Consider the following 20,515-nt stretch of genomic DNA (forward strand, 5'->3'; position numbering starts at 1 on the left):
GTAATCGTTGCATTCCTCATACCCTTTTTCTCACTACTCGAGTAGTAGAAAACTGATGCTGCTACTACTACTACAACATTTGCTTCTCACTTGTACCAAATTCGAACATCCTCCTCTCTTGAACTCAACTAGAAGAGATGGAATTTTAACAACACGCTCATCGATCGCAGCTACACACAGCTCATCCAAGGGAAGCGGACCTTTTGCATGTCCTCGCCGTGTGAACCGCTCTAATCCGATGCTCAGCATTTTCCTGCGTTCTAATAGGCGATCGCAACAACTGCAGCAACACCACTAGAATGGACTTTTAAAACTCATAAAAAAACCAAATCACACGATTCTTCTCTCTTCAACCAACCAACGAAAACCATTCTCAAGAGAGAGCACGAGCTTTCAAGTGTTACTTCTTGTATTGTTTCTCCCATATAAACCATTCCAGTGCGACTATTGGGAACTTTGAGGTTAATTCATTGACCCTAACCCACCACCCTCCGAACCACAGTATTACTGCTGAGAGAAGTTCATCATTTCTCTGGCTAGCCTAATAACCATGTCAGCCCCAGCAGCTTTACATCCTACCACCACAACTATCACGAATACCACAACTCCAATTCAAAGCATTCAATCCTACTTTCCAACGACCAAATCATTCGTTACTCCATACCATCCATCAGAAATGAATCATCCTCATTATAACCACCTCCACAAAAGCTCATTCTCAGGAGTTTCTCAAAGACCTGCTGCCATCTCTCACGTAACATTTTCCAAAGACCATGCAACGACCATGACACCTGTGGCTATTCGAGTGTTTGCTTCGAGTGACGAAGATCATCATTCGAGTGCGTCTTCTGGTGCTTCTTCGTCGTCTTTTGATTCCTCTTCTTCTCCCGTTTCTCAAGCTGATTCTCAAATTTTGTGTGCCAAGTCAACATCTTCTTCTTCCAACTCGTCTCATAAATCTCACAGAAATCAAAAGACAAGCAGAGCTTCCAAGAGTAAATCGAGTCCCAAGCCATCGAGTCGTTTGACTGTCACAAGCTCCTCTCCTCCAACTCGAATTTCTAAATACGCTTGTCAAAAGTCAAAGAAAAAGTCAAAAATTAACATACCAGTGTTCGAATTGATTAGAGTCATGGCACTTCCTCAAACCTCTGCTGCTCAAGTATTGGGTGTTTCTCTGAGTACTGTAAGTATTTAATGACCTAATGTAGACGATTCCACTATAACATTTGAATTATCATCCAGTTAAAAAGACGATATTACGAATTGGGAATTGGTCGATGGCCAGGTCAAATTGCCAATGATACAAAAGAAATCGAAAAGGCAACAGAGACCTCTCCTGAAGAGAAGGTTAAATTATCGTTTTTGTTGAACGGAGAAGATATTGATGCTCGCCAAATCGATCAAATCACATGGTCGATCTTGAATTTTACATTCAAACAGTCATTCTAAATGAATAAGGAGTTATGTGTAAATACTATGAGAGAAGACCGTTTGGCTTCAATGCAGGATCCTGTGGGTTGAGAGCGAATGAGATTTTGAGAAGGCGTTGCACTCATTCAAATCCAACAACTTGAGAGAACGTGTGAATTCACATTGTAATTTATTGTGCTCGTTTAAGGGTTGTCATTTCATTGCCAAAGAGATGGCAAATAAAGATATGCACTCGCATTACAGGTCAATTTCCTTTTCAAACGTGGTGGCACATCTCGAGTAGTCATGTTCAAAAATAAGCTGCCCTTCGAACCCAGAATGAACACGACCAAAAATTTTTGAACTTGGAACACTGTGGTGAACCCTGCTACTCACAGGACCCTTTTTTATAAAACGTTGAATTGTTTCAAAATTCAACACAAAAACAATTACGTAAAGCATGCCGTCAAAGAATAACAAGAAGAATATCATTCCTGACCATGTCAAGGAGTATTTTGAAAAAGATTCAGTCATTAAGGCCAAAGCACAACAATTGGCAAAGCAAATTTCAGAATCAAATCATGTGGTGATTTACACTGGAGCTGGTGTATCCACATCTGCAAAAATTCCAGATTTCAGAGGACCTAAAGGATGTTGGACATTAAGAGATCAAGGTCGTTCTGATGAAATTGCCTCGATTAAAATTGAACAAGCATTGCCAACGTACTGTCATTATGCCATTACTCATTTAGTGAAGAAAGACTTAGTCAAATTTGTTGTATCGACGAATATGGATGGATTACATCGAAGAAGTGGCCTTCCTGAAGACAAGTTGGCTGAATTGCACGGAAATTCATATAAAGAAACTTGCGCAACGTGTGGAAAGGAATACTTGAGAGGATTTGACACGTACCAAACAGTGAAGAATTATAGAACTCATATTACAGGAAGAAAATGTTCATGCGGTGGAGATTTAAAAGATACAATCATTCATTTTGGTGAGAATTTACCAGAGAAGGATTTGACCTTATCCTATGCTCACTCCAAACAAGCTGATTTGGCAATTGTGTTAGGTACATCCATGTCTGTCTCTCCAGCAAACAAATTACCTCTTAAATGTGTCAACAAGGGAGGAAAGATGTGTATTGTAAATTTACAAAAAACAGATTATGATGACATGGCGGATTTGAGAGTGTTTGCCAAAACAGATGAATTTATGAAATATTTGATGGAATTCTTAGGAGAAGATCAAGAAATTGATACTTCTTTTGATGCCCTTGCCAATAATTGGCAATAAACTGCATGTAAATAATTCAAAAACTAAGTGTCACTTTGTTTTCATGAATATTGGAATCTAGTACTAAATGGAATCCAATGCCAATCTGTTTTGTGTTGTAAATTGTTCTTATTTATTTAAATCTCAAACCATTCGTCGACTTGGTCAGATGTCTCTTTACGCTTGGTTGAAGATGGTTGAGTGTTGGGAGTTTGGTTGTTAAGTGATATTGAGAATATGTTTTGAACAGTTGCTAATTTTGTTTTTACAATTTGCATTGCGAGGTTGGTAATGTCCTTAGAGAGTAGTCCAATAAAGTTATTCTTGTTGTTTGATGAATTTGTTTAAATTTGAATTGCAAGCAAAACCATAACCTTACCTTAATTTTTTCATCTAATTTGATAATGCTTTCATGCAAAGAGCTATTGATATTGGTTTCATCAAGAAACTTTCTGTACACAAATGTTAAAATGTCACACATTGAAAAAACAATTTGACAATAATCCAACGAGCAAGGCTAAAGGAATGTTAGAGGTACAAGTTAATGAAATACTTACAATATGTGGCGTCTGTAAGAATTCATAAATTACTGATCCATTTGATTTGTGAATCACGGGCTTGATGGTTTTTTGAGATGGAATAATGGGAGTCTCTTCATCTACAAAAGTATTTGTAAAAGCTTTCAATATTTTCATTCCTTGCATTGCCATGCTGGAATAATGATATTCATATTCTTCCATTAGTTGGGAACAGGCACGTACAAAATGATAACCATCATTGTAATTAATAAGGGGTGCTAATGACACACCTAAACATAGCCATTGTTCCAATCGTTTCTGTAATTCTTTTGGTTGATAAGCATTCTCAATTTCGCTAGGTGATACCTTTACAACATTCAACCACATAATTTTTCCTTCGTGAAACCTTCTCAAATAGTCCAAATTTTCAACTCTTTTCTGTACAAGAAATTCCATGAGATGTACTTTTTGATCCATTGTTCTCGTCATTGCCACAGGATGCACTTCGTTTTCCAAGCTAGAAGTTAGTGATCCTCGTCTGACACGTCTACCATGATTTGAGGAACCTTCAATTCCTCCCTCTCCAAATGTTTGACTCAACGAAGGCGTAAGTCTTTTACTTGATGGTGAAGTTGAAGGAGAGCTCATATTACTGGTGTTATCCGTTGTGGTGCTTTTAGCATCTTCTAGGGCTCCCATAGAATAATTTTTCCGAATATTTGAATGATTTGATGCAGTATCACTTCCTCCACTCTCCATTGATGTATTGATCACCGAGTTGGAATGATACGATCCGCTATTTCTTTTAGATCCCGATGACGACGCTATTATTTCAATATTATTATTTATAGCAACATTATCCAATGTGGTAGCACTGGTAGTGGCATTGTTATTTACAACAGCAGTAGCAGCAGTCCCACTACTGTTATTTTGTTGTGAAGCTCCGATAGGAGTCACATGGCTCGATGATGAAACCCGAGAAATTGAAAAGACTTTTTTCATTTTTTTTGTTGTTTCTTTCGGCTTCACTGATGGATTAAATCCTAATGAGAAGATGAGACTCCTGCTAGATACCGATAATGTTGGCAGCTTCCAACAGTTACTGTTGCTGTTGAAAATTTTTGACCATGTTGTAAACAAATATTAAAAAATGAGTAAACGATCATCAAAAACTATTTCATCGTCGGAATCAAGCAACCGTGATGATGACTTTAACAATTCCTCTCAACAGATCAAAAAACACTTTATTGTTTTTGTATTGGGTGATATTGGACATAGCCCGAGAATGCAATATCATTCATTATCCATAGCAAAATTGAACGAGTCGAATCATCATGTAGATTTTGTTGGATTATATGACTCGGATCCTCATGAACAAGTTCTTAATCAAAAAAATTTGAAAATCAATCGATTGGCTTCTCAATGGTGGAATTGGGTTAATTATGTAATGAGAATTCACTTTTTATTTTTCTTGGTGTTTGCTCCTTTAAAAGTAATTTTGCAATTTCTTGTAATGTCCATTCAATTATCGTATATTTTCAACAGAAATCCTTTTGGAGCACACTCTACTCCAAAGAAAATATTATTGACTCAAAATCCTCCTGCAATTCCTACTTTATTTCTGTTTTGGATGTTACAGAAAATTAATCTCATTAAGCTCGACGAATATATTATTGATTGGCATAATTATGGATTTTCCATTTTGGCTCTATCAAGAAAAAACAAGTACTTGATAAAATTTGCACAGTACTTGGAGTTTAACTTTGTAAAAGGCTGTGCTACGCATCACCTATGTGTATCAGAAAAGTTAAAGGAAGATCTTGTTACAAGATTGAAAATAGACCCTACTACGGTGACAGTCATGTATGACCGACCACCTGAAATGTTTGGAAAGAATCTATCATCGAGTGAAAGAAATGGCCTCTTAGAAAACGTGTTAAAAATTGATACTCACAGAAACTTTAAATTAATTGTCAGCAGCACAAGCTGGACTGAAGATGAAGATTTTTCAGTGTTATTGTCAGCAATTATTGATCTTGAAAACAAGCTTAAGAACATGTCTTCACCACTTTATTTAGAGTTTGTAATTACAGGAAAAGGTCCTCAGAAAGAATACTATCTACAGAAAATTGCCTCACTTAACCTTAACTATTGCAAAATCCAAACAGGATATCTTTCATATTCAGACTACACGAAATTACTTGCCTCGAGTGACGTTGGGGTTTGTCTTCACTACTCTAGCTCTAAACTCGATCTTCCAATGAAAGTTGTGGATATGTTTGGCAGTAATTTGCCCGTATGTGCGATTGCATATGATGCATTACCTGAACTTGTTAAACATGGTCAAAATGGTTATATTTTCAAAAACAAGAACGAATTGACAGAATATTTAGAAGAGTTGTTGTTATCACCAGAAGGTAGCACAACACTTAAATCTATGAGAGAACATTTAAAACAGAATTTCCAAACCCATAGATGGGATGATGAATGGAACAACAAAGTACGACCATTGTTATAAAATTACTTTGTTACAGCACCAATTTTGAATGACCTATGATCTATGTTACTTGGCGAATGGAGCTCAGCCTTCCTCTCTGGGAAGTCTATTATGTCTCTGTATCGAACCATTTGGACACCCCAAAACAGTTCCCTCCCAAGAGATACGTTAATTTCTGTCCGTTTCAAATCTACAGTTTTTTATTTAAAAAATGTCTCTCAATAAGAAGAGCGTTACATACCCTGTTGGTAACCGAAGCGCGACTGTATTGGGTGTGAGTCGAAAATATTATGGAACACATGACGATGATCATGGTGGCAATAATTCGTTAAAACGCTCGGGAAAGGGCAGAAGCGTGGACGCAGAAAACTTCCATTCTTTGTACACCACAAACCCTAATTTACGAAAGAGTGACTTCTCAGCAGAGAAGATCAACAAGCTAACTCTCCGTACCCGAAGAGAAAAGCGCGTACAGTCAGCAGAACCATCATCAACAGATTTAGAATATAAAAAGCTCGTCTCTGAAAAGTTCAGCCATTTTCTCCATACCAGGCCAAGCTTTTCCTTCGCTTATCATCCCGACCTCAATCCTTACTCGAAGAACCACGAAACTATATTCCATACAAATATTGGAACTACATGGAATTTGCACGAAAAGACGAATCGAGACTTGGAATCAACACGGGTGGCCAATAGAAACGAATGCTTAGCAGAAAAACGACTCGAAAACACGTTCTATATCAAACCAATTCCGGTTGGTGATAAGCCCAAAGATCCACATGGCGATTTGGGTCCCCAGCGATTGATTAAGATTGATAAATTCACAACCTCTCCAGATAAAAGTGATGAAGTGAAAAAAGTACAACAATTACGAGATAGTTTGGTACATCAACACTACATACCCTATAATGAAGGTCCCAAAACCACAAAAACGGAGATCAAAATTAATGAGAGCTTAAAGCAATACTTTCCTTTTGAGCCCAAGCTTAGATATGGAAGAACTGTCACATATGATACTACCAGCGATGTTGTGCCTGATGAAAATACTCCACAATATGCAACAAATAATTATCGATTGGTGAGAAAACTAAATGATCATCTGACATTCCAAAAGGATGTGTATTCGGACCTGAGAAGCAAAACTCTAACAATTGCGAAGAATAATGTTGAGAGAAAGCGTCAAGTTTTTCAATCTGTAGAAGATAAAGCTCGTGAGAGTGACGAAGTTGAAGCTAACAAAGATAAAGCTCGCTTACTGGCAAGGAGGAGTCTAAAAGACCAATATATACACACCATCCATGAAAGTGATGCCGCTCATCTCTATGACTTCTGTACAGGAGAAAGATTGGAGCATGTAAGGCTTCATAAAATAGGATATCCCAATGATTATGACTAAACCTATTCCTCTATTGAGTGATTCAATAATTTGATTGCCTCTCTGAAATAGGATGGTGTTTTAGAACTGAATTCTAGCAGTTTTCCAGTACGAGGATGAACAAATTTTAAATATGAAGCGTGTAGGAACTGTCCTTTCTCAAGAGCGAATTTTTCAAACTCTTCTTCGTACTTGGATTGTTTTTTCTTCTTGGTTTTGTGACCAGATTTAAAGCGAGGATTGTACAAGACGTCTCCCACCAGAGGTCTATTCAAGTGAGCAAAGGACACTCGAATTTGATGAGTTCCTTAATACATGTATTACATTGTAAATGTGACATGAAATTAATTGAGTAAATTGGTCGTTCAATACTAAAGTTACTTACTTCCAGTCAAAAGTTTGCATTGAACAAGACTCAAAATATTACAACCGTTTAAATTTTTCACAGGAATTGTTTCAAGCTCCTTGTACTCGGTAATTGCCAATTTAGCCCCAGTATCTAAAGGGTTTTTAGTTACTTCTCTCTTGGAAGGTATTGAGTGGTGCCTCTTGATGTAAACTTCAATTTTCCCTTCTACTGGCTTCAATTCATTCTCTACAAGTGCCTGATAATATCTTGTGATATTAGAGTCATTTCCATTTACTTCTAAAGGACTGTTCTTATTTTCAAATAACTTTTTAAGAGCTAAATGAGTGTCATCATCTTTTGCAATGACCATTATTCCGCTGGTGTCTCTATCTAGCCTGTGAACAATTCCAGGTCTGTAATGTTCATCACAAGATCCACAACTTGATAGTTTTCCTTGGCAATGAAATAACAAAGCATTGACAAGTGTTCCTGTAGTATTTCTTGGTTTTGGTTTTAACGAAGGATGAACCGTCATAAATTTAGACTTGTCCAATACTATTAAATATTCATCTTCATACAGAATGTTGAGAGGAATATTTTCAGGTTGAATATCTAATAAATTACTTTCTGTGTCATTTGTATGATTATTTCGTTCGTTTGTTAATGACTTGTTGTTACCAGATGATTGCTCCGAAGCAACTGGATTGCCTTCAACCATTACTAACACATAATCACCATTTCGGAGTTTGAGTGCTGGCTTGTTTACTGCTTCCTCATTGCATAGAAATTTATATCTTGGCAAGATGCTGTCAGAGCCAGTGGTTGAATTCAAAGAAGAATTTTGGATGAGCTTTGAAACAGCATTCTTTGATACTTGTCTTTCTTTAAAGAATTTGTTGAAAAGGAACACGTCAAGTCTTTCCTTGTGGTAGTCCGTGGAGACTTCAAATTTGTGTTGTTCTTGATGAGCACTATTTTGCATCATTTTTTCAATTTGACCCTGATCGATAATTTGAAAGTTTAATTTGTTGAGCTTTGGGAGATTATTTGTACATGTTTATTATTACAGCAAGCTTGAATATTTACAGAACAAGGAAGATGATCATTGGTCTTCTTGATCAAGATAAATTACAAAAGAGAAGCAGTTCTGTTTACCACCTCTCGGTGAGTCCGATGATAAAAGTACAATTGTATGTAAACGATCAGTACAAGGAGGTTGAAGGCTGAAAGAATGAGCACTCGTGCTCGATTCAACCCACAATGAATAAATCAATTTGAGAGTGCGCAATAATTTACCATTGATTCACCTTCCACAGCAAGTTTTTCAAAAAGCTGTTATGTGCTACGTTTTGATTCGCATTGCTGTTTGTTCTTGGGCGTGTTTCGTCGAATACTCGTTCATCAAGGCCCAGACATGGGTTATATTCCATTCGGTAGTGGTGTGAGCTTGCTTGGCTTGCTTTAGTTATGGGAGTGTTCATGATGATGTGTTGGTAATGATGATGGCGTTTTTGTTTTGTTGTGTGATGTTTCGGAACTTGTTTGGTCTTGGAAAAAATCAGGAAAATTTCCGAAATTGGCCGAGGTTGATGTGGCGATATCGCAGCTGATTGGCGGGTGCACAACAATGGTCTTTGTAAGCTCTGTGCCTCGCTCCCATTGATGAATTGATCGTGTCATAAAACTGAAATAATTTATATTTGTTTAAGGAGGTTGTTGTTTACATTCAAATTAACAGGAGAATAAACATTCTCAGCACGATTTTCAAAAGTGATCAGCCAGCAAGGTAAAACACATCTTTCATCAAAAACTACCAACACAGATCCATCTTCACTAATGACAATCTTGTCTCTCACACACACAGCACAAACAAACATCTTAGATCCACCATAACAGTATTCAATGGACGCAGTTCCAGAAAATGATAAATAAATACCTAGACCATATTCACTACCGTTGACAGGCCTAATGTCATTTCCCTTACCAGGCACTAACAAGCCATGCTTCTTGATGCTATTAATATTATGCTCACTGGTGCCATGGAATGTCATGAAAATTAATGGGTTTTCTTCTTGGTTGATATATTGGCTGAATCGAAGTTGTAGCTCAGGTTGAACACAATTTTCAATCTTGTGAATCTTTCGAGAGCATTTTCGTTTGATTTCATTTTCAAAATCGCTAAAGTATTCTTCTGGGTTAAAGAATTTGAATCGATTAAATAATCTATTTGCCAGCAATCCCAATCCTGATGAAAAAGGCGAAACACTCATGAATTGTATGATCTGGTTGACAGCCTTCTGTTTTTCAATGACCATAAACACCTCTTTGGATGACATTGAGGATTTGGAATAAATATTATTCTCAAATTGTTCACAAAGAATCACAGCAGCTGCATCTGTCTCATTCCAATCACATCGTTCAAGAGTTTCAAGAACAACATTTTCAGAAAGAGTTGGGAAAAATTCTAAGAGTTGATTCATCTTCTTTTCCTGAATTTCCTTTTCTACTGATACTAAATCTCCAAAGCTTGGTCGTTTCAGTAAATCCCTATAGCTGACCATTTTGTCTTTCAGGAAGAAAATGACAGGATGCTCAGAGAAATTCAATAACTTAGTAGCAATATCTAAAGCTGTCATACCGAAGCTATCCTTTTGGTAAAGCAAGGTTGAAGCCAAAACCTCTTCTTCTTCATCATCATCATAGAGAAGATCAACAATATGGTTCCATAAAGCCTGGACAATTGATAGATGACCTTTAGCACAAGCCAAATGGAAAGCATTTCTTTTAAAGTTGTCGAGCTCGAGAGGGTCACAGCTAGGATCTTCCAAAAGAGAAACTACAGTCCTAATATCACCATTGTAGGCAGCTCTATGAAGATTGTTTTGTCTAAGACTGTCATAGGAGTAAGTTTGGCCAGAGCTGTATGAAGATGACGAGGATGAGTCTGTATGGGCTGTATTTCCTGGAGAATATGAAGAAGGAGAGAGATAGGGGCCGCTGTTAAACACAAGTTGATTGATGCCCTGTTGGAAGCCCTCTGAAATGTATCTAAAGATTTTTGGCTCTGTTCTCATTTGGAAATCTTCAAACTCTTCGACAACATGCACATAAGAGTTTCCCTCTTCATGATCTGGAGCCATACATACTATACAATTTGGTGTAATGGAATGAGGATGGTCAACAACGACTGAGTCAAATAAAACTTTGACAGACTTTTCACTCAATACGTTGAATTGGCCTAATAGTACAACCGTTGTTCCAACAGTTCCATACATTGGATTGACAGAGTGCAACTTGGGCTCGAAAATTTCAATCTTCTTTCTCTTCTTTCCTGAAGATTGATAGTCTCCATCATGATGTATGGGTCTACTTGAGCTTGGTGTGTTGAGTTTGAGAGAGGATTGATGTTGAGTTGTGTGGCTAGTGGTGCTACCGTTGGTTGGCTGTAGCAAGAGGATTGATGACTGATTGTCGGTTGGTAATGAGCTCATATTGTTCTTGTGGTGGATAAGAAGGGGAGGAGGCATCATGGAAGAGGTAGAAGATAATGTTGGTAAAGCAGTGTTTGAAGAATTCAATCCTTGGGCTAAGTTAGTAATGTTACCATGGTTATTTGAAAGCTGAGGGGCTTGAGAAATAGATTGTGTTGCTGTTGAAGGTATTGTGTATGACTCTGATGAGGCTGAGACGGGTAGTTTGGAGAAAAATTGAAATCGAAATTCTGAGAATTGTTGTTCTGGAATTTGTGAATAGCCTTCTAGCTCGAAACAGAAGAGGCATGCTTCATTGGTACCTTTTCCTCGTCTTGTCTTTGGAAAGTTGTTGTTTGAAACAACATATACACACTCTTCTTTTCTATTCTCTGAGCTAAGTGTCCATTTAGCTTTTTTCAAAATTTCACCGCTTGTTTCTCGCTTCACCTGAATGTTGAGTTTAGTTTGTTTTGATTGTATGAGTTGATCAACAATTGGCGTGACTTGAACTTCTAATTTATAAGTGTCAGAGGCACCATGAGACCCAAAAAACATGTAAACGTTGTCTTGAATTATTCCTGATGGATATTTCTGATTATTTGTAGCAAGCGAAACACGAGTTACAATTAAATTAGATGTATTATGGATTGTTCCTTGGTCTTGGATTGGTGCTGTTACGGTTGATGGTATTAACGGATTTTCCAACAACAACATGTTTGCGGTGCCTGCTGGGTCAGCCAATAAATCCACGTGCTGATGATGATTAACGTTTGTATCCGAAACATCAGCACCCGTATTCAAAGGAGAATCAGGTAACGATGATAGAAAATCATCAAATAATCCCAATGAAAAATCCCCAGCAGGCAGGTCGGTTGTTGTCTCCCCATAGTTGAAATTGTAATGACTTGCGGCTTGGATGTGTTTGTTGTTCATTATTTTTCTCTTGATGAGAATCCAAAAATATTCTCGCTGCGCAATTCTCAGCGAGCGAAATTCGGACATGATTTGGAACGCAAGTTCACAAGAATCGAGTAAGGTTTAATCATCATGATCACGAGAAAAAGAAACGTAGTGAGTGGAAGGATTGCTGTGGTCGGTGATGGAGAGAATTGTACTGTCATCAAGTGTGGATGTCATCTTTTCATTCTGCTGCTCCTCAACAAGTGTGGTGCTTAATAGCATGGCATGGTGCTGTTGCTCAACGGACAGGGACTCATCGACTGACAACGCATTCTTTCTTTTAAGTTTTGGAAGTTTGATTTTTTTGAAACACTTGTAGAAATCTCCAAATTCACTCTTATCAAACTCCATTAAAGCTAATCCTTGCATAAGAGCAACAAGCAATAGATGCGTCACGAATATAAACACTCCGTTGGTAGGATCGCTCACTGGTGAGTCCAAGAGTGCACTCACTGTGAATGTCAAAGATATAAAAGTGCTCAAAATCGAGGCAAATATAATAAATCGAACATTCTAGTGAGTGGTTATTTGAATTTCATCCAATCAATTAATAATCGAGAACATGGTGAATATAAAGTATTGATTGCTTACTACAAAGACGAGTGTGCGTGTAAAAAATTACTTACTGAGGTTTGTAGAACATTAATGTCTGACATTCGAGAAATTACAATGTACATCCAAATTGCAATTGCAATAAATACTAAATCATGATGTTGAATGACAACAAATTTTTCAGTTAGTAAACTTACAAGGTACAGCGACTAACCCCAATCCGGATGCAAAGTAATTGAATTCTTGGTAGCTTAAATATTGTGTGATTGTAAAAATAAGCATTAGTACAACCACTTGACCGGAGAGGAGAATGATAATAACAGCCCACATGATGATGTAACTCCATTTTGTAGATTTAACCTGTTTGGTTCTCAAATATTGAATCAAGTGAAACCAATATTTCATCCAAAAAAACAAACTTGAAAAAGCGCAAAATAATGCAAAGTTTTCTAAAATAATAAAAATAGGAGACATGCCACAAAGGAGAACCACATACGCAATTACTGAAGTTAACTCACTTGTGGTCACACATGAAATTGTGAAAGACTTTTTAAATTTTCTCTGTTTGCAACTCACTACTGTTTTTGGTAAACAAACAACCAATAACACTCCAATAAATGTTATTATGTGAGCTGTAAAAGCAATATACACCATAGAGTTCGATAGAATAAAGTCTTGATTTCCAAAAGAACAATAAAATCCAAAGTAATCACCTTCAGGGCAATAGCAGACATAAATATAGTCTAATGAACCCGAATAATCGGAATAATATCGACCAATATTTGGGGTGATCAATGGAATTCCAAACTCTGAATATCCACAATACTTGAGATGTGTTGGAAATTGTTCAAGTACTTTTCTTATCCCAAAATCAAAAGTTTGATTTTTGCATTTACCACTATTCAATTCAAATCTGGGCCCAGACCAATTGGTCGAACAGTATCTGCAATAATTGATCCAATCTAAAATATTTGTTGCGCTCTGTGTTTGTAGAGTTATATATCGATTCAAGTTCGTGCTATTTGTATCACAAAACAATTTTTCGCAACTCAAAGTGAGCTTTTCTTCCCACTCCTGGACTCGAGAGCATAAATCTGAAACTGCTCTGTTTGGTTGCAGTCGAGAGAAGATGAGCTCTTTTTTATGACTTCCATACATTAGTTTTGATGCTGCTCCTACCATGATTGAAAAACTGTTAGCTAAGTATATGTTTTGGCATGAAAATTGATTGGGAATGGATTGCATGGTTAGTGAATCATAGAATATTCTGGACTTTGGAACCATGTGTTCAGAATAGTTTCCACACCAACGAAAATGATTAGAGAAAGGTATCACTGTAGGTATGACACGATCGTAATAGTACCGAACGGAATTCGTTACGGAGACTTCTGATGATGTATGAACGGATGACAAGGTGTCAAGGATTGGATCCAAGGATTGGATATCGCTGGAGTCTGACGTGGTAATAGAATAGGAAGGTGATTCGGAGTGATGACTCGAGAAATGTTCATGTGAGAATACTTGCAATTTCGAGGTTGTTGATGATGTTGTCTGTGTGAACAAGACCAGGAATGAAAAAAAGAGAAGGATATGAAACCATCGTTCCGAACGACAGAGTTTTGACATTTTTTGAGGGTTACATAGTCACGCAAAAAACGTTCATGTCAAAGGACACCTGTCTCTTTTAGCCAAGCTGGAGTGGATGAACGATTAATACCTTGCCAACAACATGTGAATTACTAATATCAGCACGTAGGGAAAAAAAGCGTCAAAAGAACGCAATTAAACTTTGGCGCCATCTAAAATTATTGCGTCTACAAAAAAAAATCAACACCAATGAAACGTTTACTGAATAGCTCGATACGACTACGAAACCGAGCAACCACCTCCATTGATGCTGGGGCAAGTCAAATTGCCATCAAGGTCGTGGATGACCCAGAAATCCAGAAAGAAAAGATTCCTCTATGGAAGAAAATGAAAGACAAAGTATTTTCTTTTTATATATTTCCCGATAGCACCCCAAGGATAGTGATGGACTTTATAATGTCATTTGTTATTCTCTACAACGCTGTAACGGCTGCCTATTTGGCATGCTTTGAGGAATACATTCACTACGGATTTTTAATTGTAAATATTTTGATGGACCTCTTGGGCATTTTGAATATATTTGCTCACCTACTTGAGGTTAAGATGGTGGGAGCAGATCCTGAGAGATCTAGAATTGGACGACTCCTATCATATTGGAAATTATTATTAATTGACATTGTTTCATACTGTACTCTGTATGATTGGTTTTTGCTGAATTATCCTTACTTTAGACTGTTTCGAATTATTCCAATTTTGACCTTAAGATTCGGTGATTACTACAAAACAGTGGAACAAAAGAGTGGAGTCAATCCTATTTATTTACGTATAGTCAAGTCTGTAATTTACTTGTCAATTATCATTCACTGGTTCTCTTGTTTATACTTTTTAAACCTTAATCAGTATCATGAATATGGAAATATTCTGATTCAAACAGACGCAACAGACAACCTCAAATATCTGGTATTTATGAATCTGTCAGGAGATCTAGGGTCTTATAATTTTTTAACAAGAATTCGACAATATATTGGTAGCATGTATTTCGCAACATTGTTCCTTGTCGGATTTGGTACTGACGTTCCTCAAGATGAATTGGGAGCTTTGTACTCCATTATGAATGCTGTTTTTGGAGTGATGTTTATTGCCTCGGTGGTCGGAGTCGTGTCTAATCTTGTCAACCAAATGAACCAAAAGAGCTCAAAGTTCAACAGAAAGCTTGATGATATTACCGGCTACCTTAAATTCAGAAAAGTCAATACAAAATTAATATCTGATTCTCGAAACTTTTTGGGAATTATCCAGAGAGCAAACCGAGAGCTCAAATCAGATGATGACATTTTGGAGGACTTGGAATTAGAAACAAAGCGAAAGGTGTCTCAGTATTTACACAAAGATTTGGTAAAGAAGGTGCCTTTTATGAAGGATATGGAAGAGCTTTTCATTCAAGAGATTTGCCTGTACCTTGAGCATACAATTATTCTTGAAAATTACTATGTCATGCAGTTTGGAGAAGTGGGAAGAGAGATGTTTTTCCTCGGCAAAGGGAGTGTTGAAATCGTCGGTCCACAAGGTCAAATTTGGGCTTCGTTGCCTTCAGGATCATTTTTTGGAGAAGTTGCTTTAATCCTCAATTCAAAGCGTATGGCCTCTGTGAGAACCAAAGAGATTTGTGAAGTGTTTATTTTGCACAAAGACGACTTTGACAATGTGCTGTCTAGATTTCCTGAAGCCAAGAAAAAAATTCAAGAGGAGGCAGAAAAAAGAACTCAAGCAGCACAAAAGACAGCTGAAACCAAGAACAGGGTTCAAACAAAGGTTAAAACCATTGTTAAATTATTTGGAAAAAGAGCGTCAGACGTGTCTCCAAGATCGGCCAACGCTGCTTCTCGATCCAATTCACAAAATAAGCTTGTTGAAGAGGAGAAAAAGGAAGAAAATAAGGAAGACGCCAATAAGGCAGAACATGATGCCCCTCCACAGGATCAGAAAACCGAGCAAAACAATCGTGACAAAGAATCTAAACAAGAGACAAACAACCAAGAAAAGCAAGAACGAGATGAAAGCGCCAAAGACGAATCCAGCAAACAAAACGAAATTGTGTCAACCAAACAGAAAGAAGAAGAGCAGGTTAAAGAAACAACCAATGAATCCACCAAAACCCAAGAGACCAAAGAAAATAAGCCCAAAGTGCAAGAGCAAACCTTACCACCAGAGACCAAAGAACAAGACAATAAGGAAAACGAAAGCTTTACTGAAGAAAGTGAAATTGATCTTGGAGAGCCAAAGAAAGAGGTGAATGAGTAATTGCTCCTTTAACACTTTCGCTGTTAAGAAAACATTGCCAAAATAATAAATCGGAGGTTGTACTCATCTCCCTCCAAAACGATTTACAAATCAGAAATTAAAAATGAATGAACGAAACGTAAGGGGGAGTACCAACACTCCAATATATACATCAGGAGGTGTAGATCGTTCCAAATATTCAAAGGATTCGAGTTCGTCTGTAATAGACAAACCCAGTGCCATGTTTTATTCCCGATCCTCACGAACATCGCCTGTTAATAATTATGGGGACAACTCATCTTCCTCCCGATCTTCTCCAAACTATAATTTCCATTATTCTTCCAACTCAACGTCCTCTCCAGTTCGATCGTCCTTAACGAAAACAAATGTCAATTATTTGTCATCACCCCCTCATATTGAAAAATACGCTTCAAAAAGTCAATCCTCAACACCGTCTTTGAACAGTTCGAGTGGTATTTACAAAACTAGTACTGTTCGATCTTCAAAATCAAACTTACAATCTCCAACAACTCCTTCACCTCCATTTTCACGTCAAGCAATGTATGAGAGAAACAAAACTGTGCTGAAACCTGTAGAAAACAACAAAATGCAAGAAGAATCTATTTCGAACAAGTCACCCATTGCTTTTAAAAGACTAGAATTTTCGGCAATGAATAGAAATGCCAAATTCATTGATCGGTGTATAATTGTTGCTTCAGAGAAAGATTACTTGACGTTTGGAATGAAAACTTCGGCTTTATCTATTTGTCTGGAAATGGGAATTCAATTGCTACACAAAGTTATTGATGTCATGTCTTTAAAGAAAATGTCTTCGTCAGTAATTGATGAAGTTTTAAAGATTGGATCGCTGCAAGATCCTCAACAAGGTTTTTTAGGGACAGAAAAACACCTTCAACTGAATCAAAGGTTTAAGAGAGCAATGACAGAATGTTATTCCGTAACTTTAAATACTAACGAGGTGGAGAAAACAATACTTGTAATAGAAAAAATTCAACAGAAAAGAAAAAAGAATGTCCTTACTATTTTACAGCAAAACGAAGTGGCGATCACAATTTTTTCTGTTATAGAACATGAAATGGAGGATGTAATCCATGTAATTTTCGATCCTTCAACCAAAACAACAAGCGGTATTCTTCATGGTGCCAGTTTTTTGGTTGTAACTGGAATTGGCTTAAGTGAATTTCTGAATCAGTGGTTAATATTTAAGGAGGAACCTATTCACTGCTCGTTCTTTATAAGGAATGACAATAACATCTTTAAAAGATTCAGTATAGTTGAGGATGAACAGGACTGCAAGGATTTCCAATCTCTTACACCTCCTACAAACTTTGGTGACGAAAAGAAACTGAACTTGGAGTTGAGGAACAAGTTAGAATATCAAAGAAAAATTATTGAGCGTTTAGAGCAAGAGATTAAAACGAAAGAAGCTTCCGTTGAGCAAGAACAAGCAGCTCACACCATTTTCCTCCAGCAACAGCAATTACTACAAAACATTTCGCAAATTTTGAAAAACGTAGATTAAATTCAATGGTTGAAAGGTGGTTACATTTATTAGAAAGAATAAATCAAGTTATTGAGTATCCATTTCTTTGGTGTCTGTTGTTGTGCTGGATGAAGAAGGGAGAGGTTTGGAAGGGGACGTATTGTTGTTGGATGGTTGAGGTTCTGAAAAAAAGTCATCATCAGCAGCTGCCGATGAAGATGCAGCTGCTATTGCAGCTCCTGACTCAGTCATCATTGAATTTGAAGACTGGTCTAAACCTAGTCGATATAAAATCTCATTGTCATCGTGAATTTCAAATGGCTTGTCAAAGTTGAAAAACACCTCTGATCTGTTTTCATCCATTTCACACTCTATTTGTGTTGATTTTGATGTATGAACAATAATAAAAGGTAATTCAATCCGCTTTGATTCCAAATAAGTTGAGCTTGAGTTTCGTTGGCATAAATTAGACAGTGATCGGTGTTGTTTTTCAAGTTCTTGCAATTGCTGTGTTTTCTTTGCTATTATATCCATACGTTGTAATTTGATTTGATTCAATGCTTCACATTCTTTTTGTGAATCAACAGGCAACCCCTTCCATTTAATCTCTTTTTTATCCTTAGAAATAATATTGAGGGCCATCAACACGTTCAAAGCATCATACACACGTCGTCTAATATTCTTATCATCAGATTTGCTATCGTCTCCCTGAAGTTCGGCTTGTACTAGCTCATCTGCTACGTCATTAATAGTTGTTGTTTTTTTTCTTTGAACGAGTTCACACACCTTCATACTAAAGTGACGAAGTCCACGAGCTCCTCTTCCAGATGTACCACTGGATGTAGTTTCTTTTTTCTTCTTTTTCTTTGGTGTGTCAGGTGCTGTTGTAGGATTAGCATTTTCTTCAGCAGCAGCAGATGAACTAGACTCCTTAGATGCGTTTTTTCGTTTTTTTGTTGATTTTGCTGTAGTTGTAGAAGAGGAAGCGTTCTTTCCTCTTCTTCTAGTTTTCTTTTCTTGAGTTGCAGGTTCGGGTATTGCACTGGAATTATCCTCTGTTGGAGTTGTTGCAACGTTGAGAGAAGGAATTTGTGAAGAGCCATTATTAGTACCGAATGGAAAGTATGGAGGATACATTACAGGAAATACATTGGATGGATCACTTGTTGATTTGTCTTGTTCATTGCTGGAGCCCGATGACGATCCAAGAAGCTGATCGTTGGACTTCTTTTGTGGATCATTATCAGTTTTGTTTCCATTTTGTTGTTGTTGTTGCATTAACCACAGCGTCATATAATAATATTGTTGTGGTGTCATGTTAGGTGGAAGGTTGTACGCATTACCAAGATATTGCTGAGGTATATTCATCCATGGTTGTGAATTTGCACCATCAATATCAGCGCTGTTGGATGCAACATCGATCGGTATAGTTCCTTCATCAGTAGTTTTACCGGAATGTGATGATTGTTCTTGAATGTCGTTGTTATCAGAAGTGGAATCAGCCGATGATGATGCTAAACTTGTTTGATTAGTCAGTTGAGGATTCATCATGATGTTGTTTTCCTCAAAGTTCCTAGATGTAATTGTGATGATGATGAATGTTTAGTGTGGTTTCTTGGGTAGAGTGAGTACGCACAAAAGTGTAGTAGTATGGCCGATGATGATTGCCTATTACGATCCAAAAATCAATAACGGTTTACGCAATTCTAGAAGTAATGGGGAACACAAAGGATGATTATTGGATTTAATAGGATGTATTTGAGGGAACTAATCACAGCGAATGTTATTATCAACAACGGTTTGGGTGGTGTGCGGATGATAAATTCGCTTTCTTGTATTCTCGATTTATTTTTTTGTATTCTGCATAATCATGCTTGCTTGGGAATACAAGCCTCCAGAGGCTCGAGTGTTAATGTTCACACAAGAGGTTGTGATAGAGTCTATAAACCTCTCATCGTTAATACATTAAATTTGGCTCACGTTGCTGTACAATTCAATAAATTGTTGATCCAACATTCGCACCTTGCTGCCGGCAAATCTTCGGTATTCATCGAAAATGCTTGTCAACGACCAGTTTTGTGTCTTTCTCAAACAGCCAACCAACACTCCAGTTCTGTGCTTTCCCTTGTTGCAGTGGATCATAATGGGATGATTCTTCGGGTTGAGTAGTTCTTTGATGGCTTTTCGGATCGCTTCTTCTGGAATGTGTACAAAAGGCTCTTTGTTGCCTTCAATACCAAATTGAAATATTCGAATTCCATTCTTTCTACAAAATTCCATATTATTGTGAGCATATTGCTCGGGACATAGATAGCAAATTGATTTGAGTCCAATCTTCTTCAAGAACGGAAAATTCTTTTTGTTGGGATACCCTGATCTATAGACTCCAGGCATAACCATGCAAAAGTTGATGGGAGGAATGAGAATTTCATCTCTTCCGATCGGATTTGGTGGAGCTGATGATGATGTAAACGTCGATGGAATAATGACAGAGTCAAGAGAAGGTTCGATAGGTGTTGGAGTTGAATTATTAGTGTTGTTGATATTGTTGTGATCCGTTGTTGTGTCGATCTTTGTGCTAGCACTAATTGAAGTGGCTGTTGTCATTAGAAGAGGTTGTTGAGACATTTTTTATTATTTGAAAACAACCTGCCAATCGCATTTGATTATGTACAAAAATTACACTACAGGTCTTTCAAGATCGTCTGTAAAAACAACATGTACGTTTTTC

At 37.3% G+C, this 20,515-nt stretch overlaps 12 protein-coding genes across 12 annotated transcripts; 6 read left to right on the plus strand and 6 right to left on the minus strand.

The window, feature by feature from the left end:
* Window positions 1-550: 550 nt before the first annotated feature.
* On the plus strand, window positions 551-1,452 carry C9374_005491 (uncharacterized protein; the record flags this gene model as incomplete). Its single annotated transcript, XM_044695247.1, has 2 exons — window positions 551-1,186; window positions 1,246-1,452. 2 exons carry the CDS (start codon window positions 551-553, stop codon window positions 1,450-1,452), a joined length of 843 nt encoding a protein of 280 aa, XP_044547968.1.
* A 421-nt stretch (window positions 1,453-1,873) lies between these two features.
* On the plus strand, window positions 1,874-2,710 carry C9374_005492 (uncharacterized protein; the record flags this gene model as incomplete). The annotated part of the gene is made up of 1 exon (XM_044695248.1): window positions 1,874-2,710. The coding sequence occupies one exon, from the start codon at window positions 1,874-1,876 to the stop codon at window positions 2,708-2,710; it is 837 nt and encodes a 278-aa protein (XP_044547969.1).
* Window positions 2,711-2,826: 116 nt separating this feature from the next.
* On the minus strand, window positions 2,827-4,209 carry C9374_005493 (uncharacterized protein; the record flags this gene model as incomplete). The annotated part of the gene is made up of 3 exons (XM_044695249.1): window positions 2,827-3,012; window positions 3,069-3,206; window positions 3,247-4,209. The coding sequence occupies 3 exons, from the start codon at window positions 4,207-4,209 to the stop codon at window positions 2,827-2,829; spliced, it is 1,287 nt and encodes a 428-aa protein (XP_044547970.1).
* Window positions 4,210-4,357: 148 nt separating this feature from the next.
* C9374_005494 (uncharacterized protein) lies at window positions 4,358-5,725 on the plus strand (the record flags this gene model as incomplete). Its single annotated transcript, XM_044695250.1, has 1 exon — window positions 4,358-5,725. The coding sequence occupies one exon, from the start codon at window positions 4,358-4,360 to the stop codon at window positions 5,723-5,725; it is 1,368 nt and encodes a 455-aa protein (XP_044547971.1).
* A 190-nt stretch (window positions 5,726-5,915) lies between these two features.
* On the plus strand, window positions 5,916-7,100 carry C9374_005495 (uncharacterized protein; the record flags this gene model as incomplete). The annotated part of the gene is made up of 1 exon (XM_044695251.1): window positions 5,916-7,100. The coding sequence occupies one exon, from the start codon at window positions 5,916-5,918 to the stop codon at window positions 7,098-7,100; it is 1,185 nt and encodes a 394-aa protein (XP_044547972.1).
* A 2-nt stretch (window positions 7,101-7,102) lies between these two features.
* C9374_005496 (uncharacterized protein) lies at window positions 7,103-8,413 on the minus strand (the record flags this gene model as incomplete). Its single annotated transcript, XM_044695252.1, has 2 exons — window positions 7,103-7,386; window positions 7,465-8,413. The coding sequence occupies 2 exons, from the start codon at window positions 8,411-8,413 to the stop codon at window positions 7,103-7,105; spliced, it is 1,233 nt and encodes a 410-aa protein (XP_044547973.1).
* Window positions 8,414-9,122: 709 nt separating this feature from the next.
* C9374_005497 (uncharacterized protein) lies at window positions 9,123-11,834 on the minus strand (the record flags this gene model as incomplete). Its single annotated transcript, XM_044695253.1, has 1 exon — window positions 9,123-11,834. One exon carries the CDS (start codon window positions 11,832-11,834, stop codon window positions 9,123-9,125), a length of 2,712 nt encoding a protein of 903 aa, XP_044547974.1.
* Window positions 11,835-11,939: 105 nt separating this feature from the next.
* C9374_005498 (uncharacterized protein) lies at window positions 11,940-14,039 on the minus strand (the record flags this gene model as incomplete). Its single annotated transcript, XM_044695254.1, has 4 exons — window positions 11,940-12,374; window positions 12,488-12,561; window positions 12,611-12,663; window positions 12,910-14,039. 4 exons carry the CDS (start codon window positions 14,037-14,039, stop codon window positions 11,940-11,942), a joined length of 1,692 nt encoding a protein of 563 aa, XP_044547975.1.
* A 210-nt stretch (window positions 14,040-14,249) lies between these two features.
* Window positions 14,250-16,301, plus strand: C9374_005499 (uncharacterized protein; the record flags this gene model as incomplete). The annotated part of the gene is made up of 1 exon (XM_044695255.1): window positions 14,250-16,301. The coding sequence occupies one exon, from the start codon at window positions 14,250-14,252 to the stop codon at window positions 16,299-16,301; it is 2,052 nt and encodes a 683-aa protein (XP_044547976.1).
* A 103-nt stretch (window positions 16,302-16,404) lies between these two features.
* Window positions 16,405-17,823, plus strand: C9374_005500 (uncharacterized protein; the record flags this gene model as incomplete). Its single annotated transcript, XM_044695258.1, has 1 exon — window positions 16,405-17,823. The coding sequence occupies one exon, from the start codon at window positions 16,405-16,407 to the stop codon at window positions 17,821-17,823; it is 1,419 nt and encodes a 472-aa protein (XP_044547977.1).
* Window positions 17,824-17,871: 48 nt separating this feature from the next.
* Window positions 17,872-19,335, minus strand: C9374_005501 (uncharacterized protein; the record flags this gene model as incomplete). The annotated part of the gene is made up of 1 exon (XM_044695259.1): window positions 17,872-19,335. The coding sequence occupies one exon, from the start codon at window positions 19,333-19,335 to the stop codon at window positions 17,872-17,874; it is 1,464 nt and encodes a 487-aa protein (XP_044547978.1).
* A 414-nt stretch (window positions 19,336-19,749) lies between these two features.
* C9374_005502 (uncharacterized protein) lies at window positions 19,750-20,412 on the minus strand (the record flags this gene model as incomplete). The annotated part of the gene is made up of 1 exon (XM_044695260.1): window positions 19,750-20,412. One exon carries the CDS (start codon window positions 20,410-20,412, stop codon window positions 19,750-19,752), a length of 663 nt encoding a protein of 220 aa, XP_044547979.1.
* Between the last annotated feature and the right edge of the window lie 103 nt (window positions 20,413-20,515).

The sequence above is a fragment of the Naegleria lovaniensis genome (assembly GCF_003324165.1).
Source record: "Naegleria lovaniensis strain ATCC 30569 chromosome Unknown tig024, whole genome shotgun sequence".
Lineage (NCBI taxonomy): Eukaryota > Heterolobosea > Eutetramitea > Acrasida > Naegleriidae > Naegleria > Naegleria lovaniensis.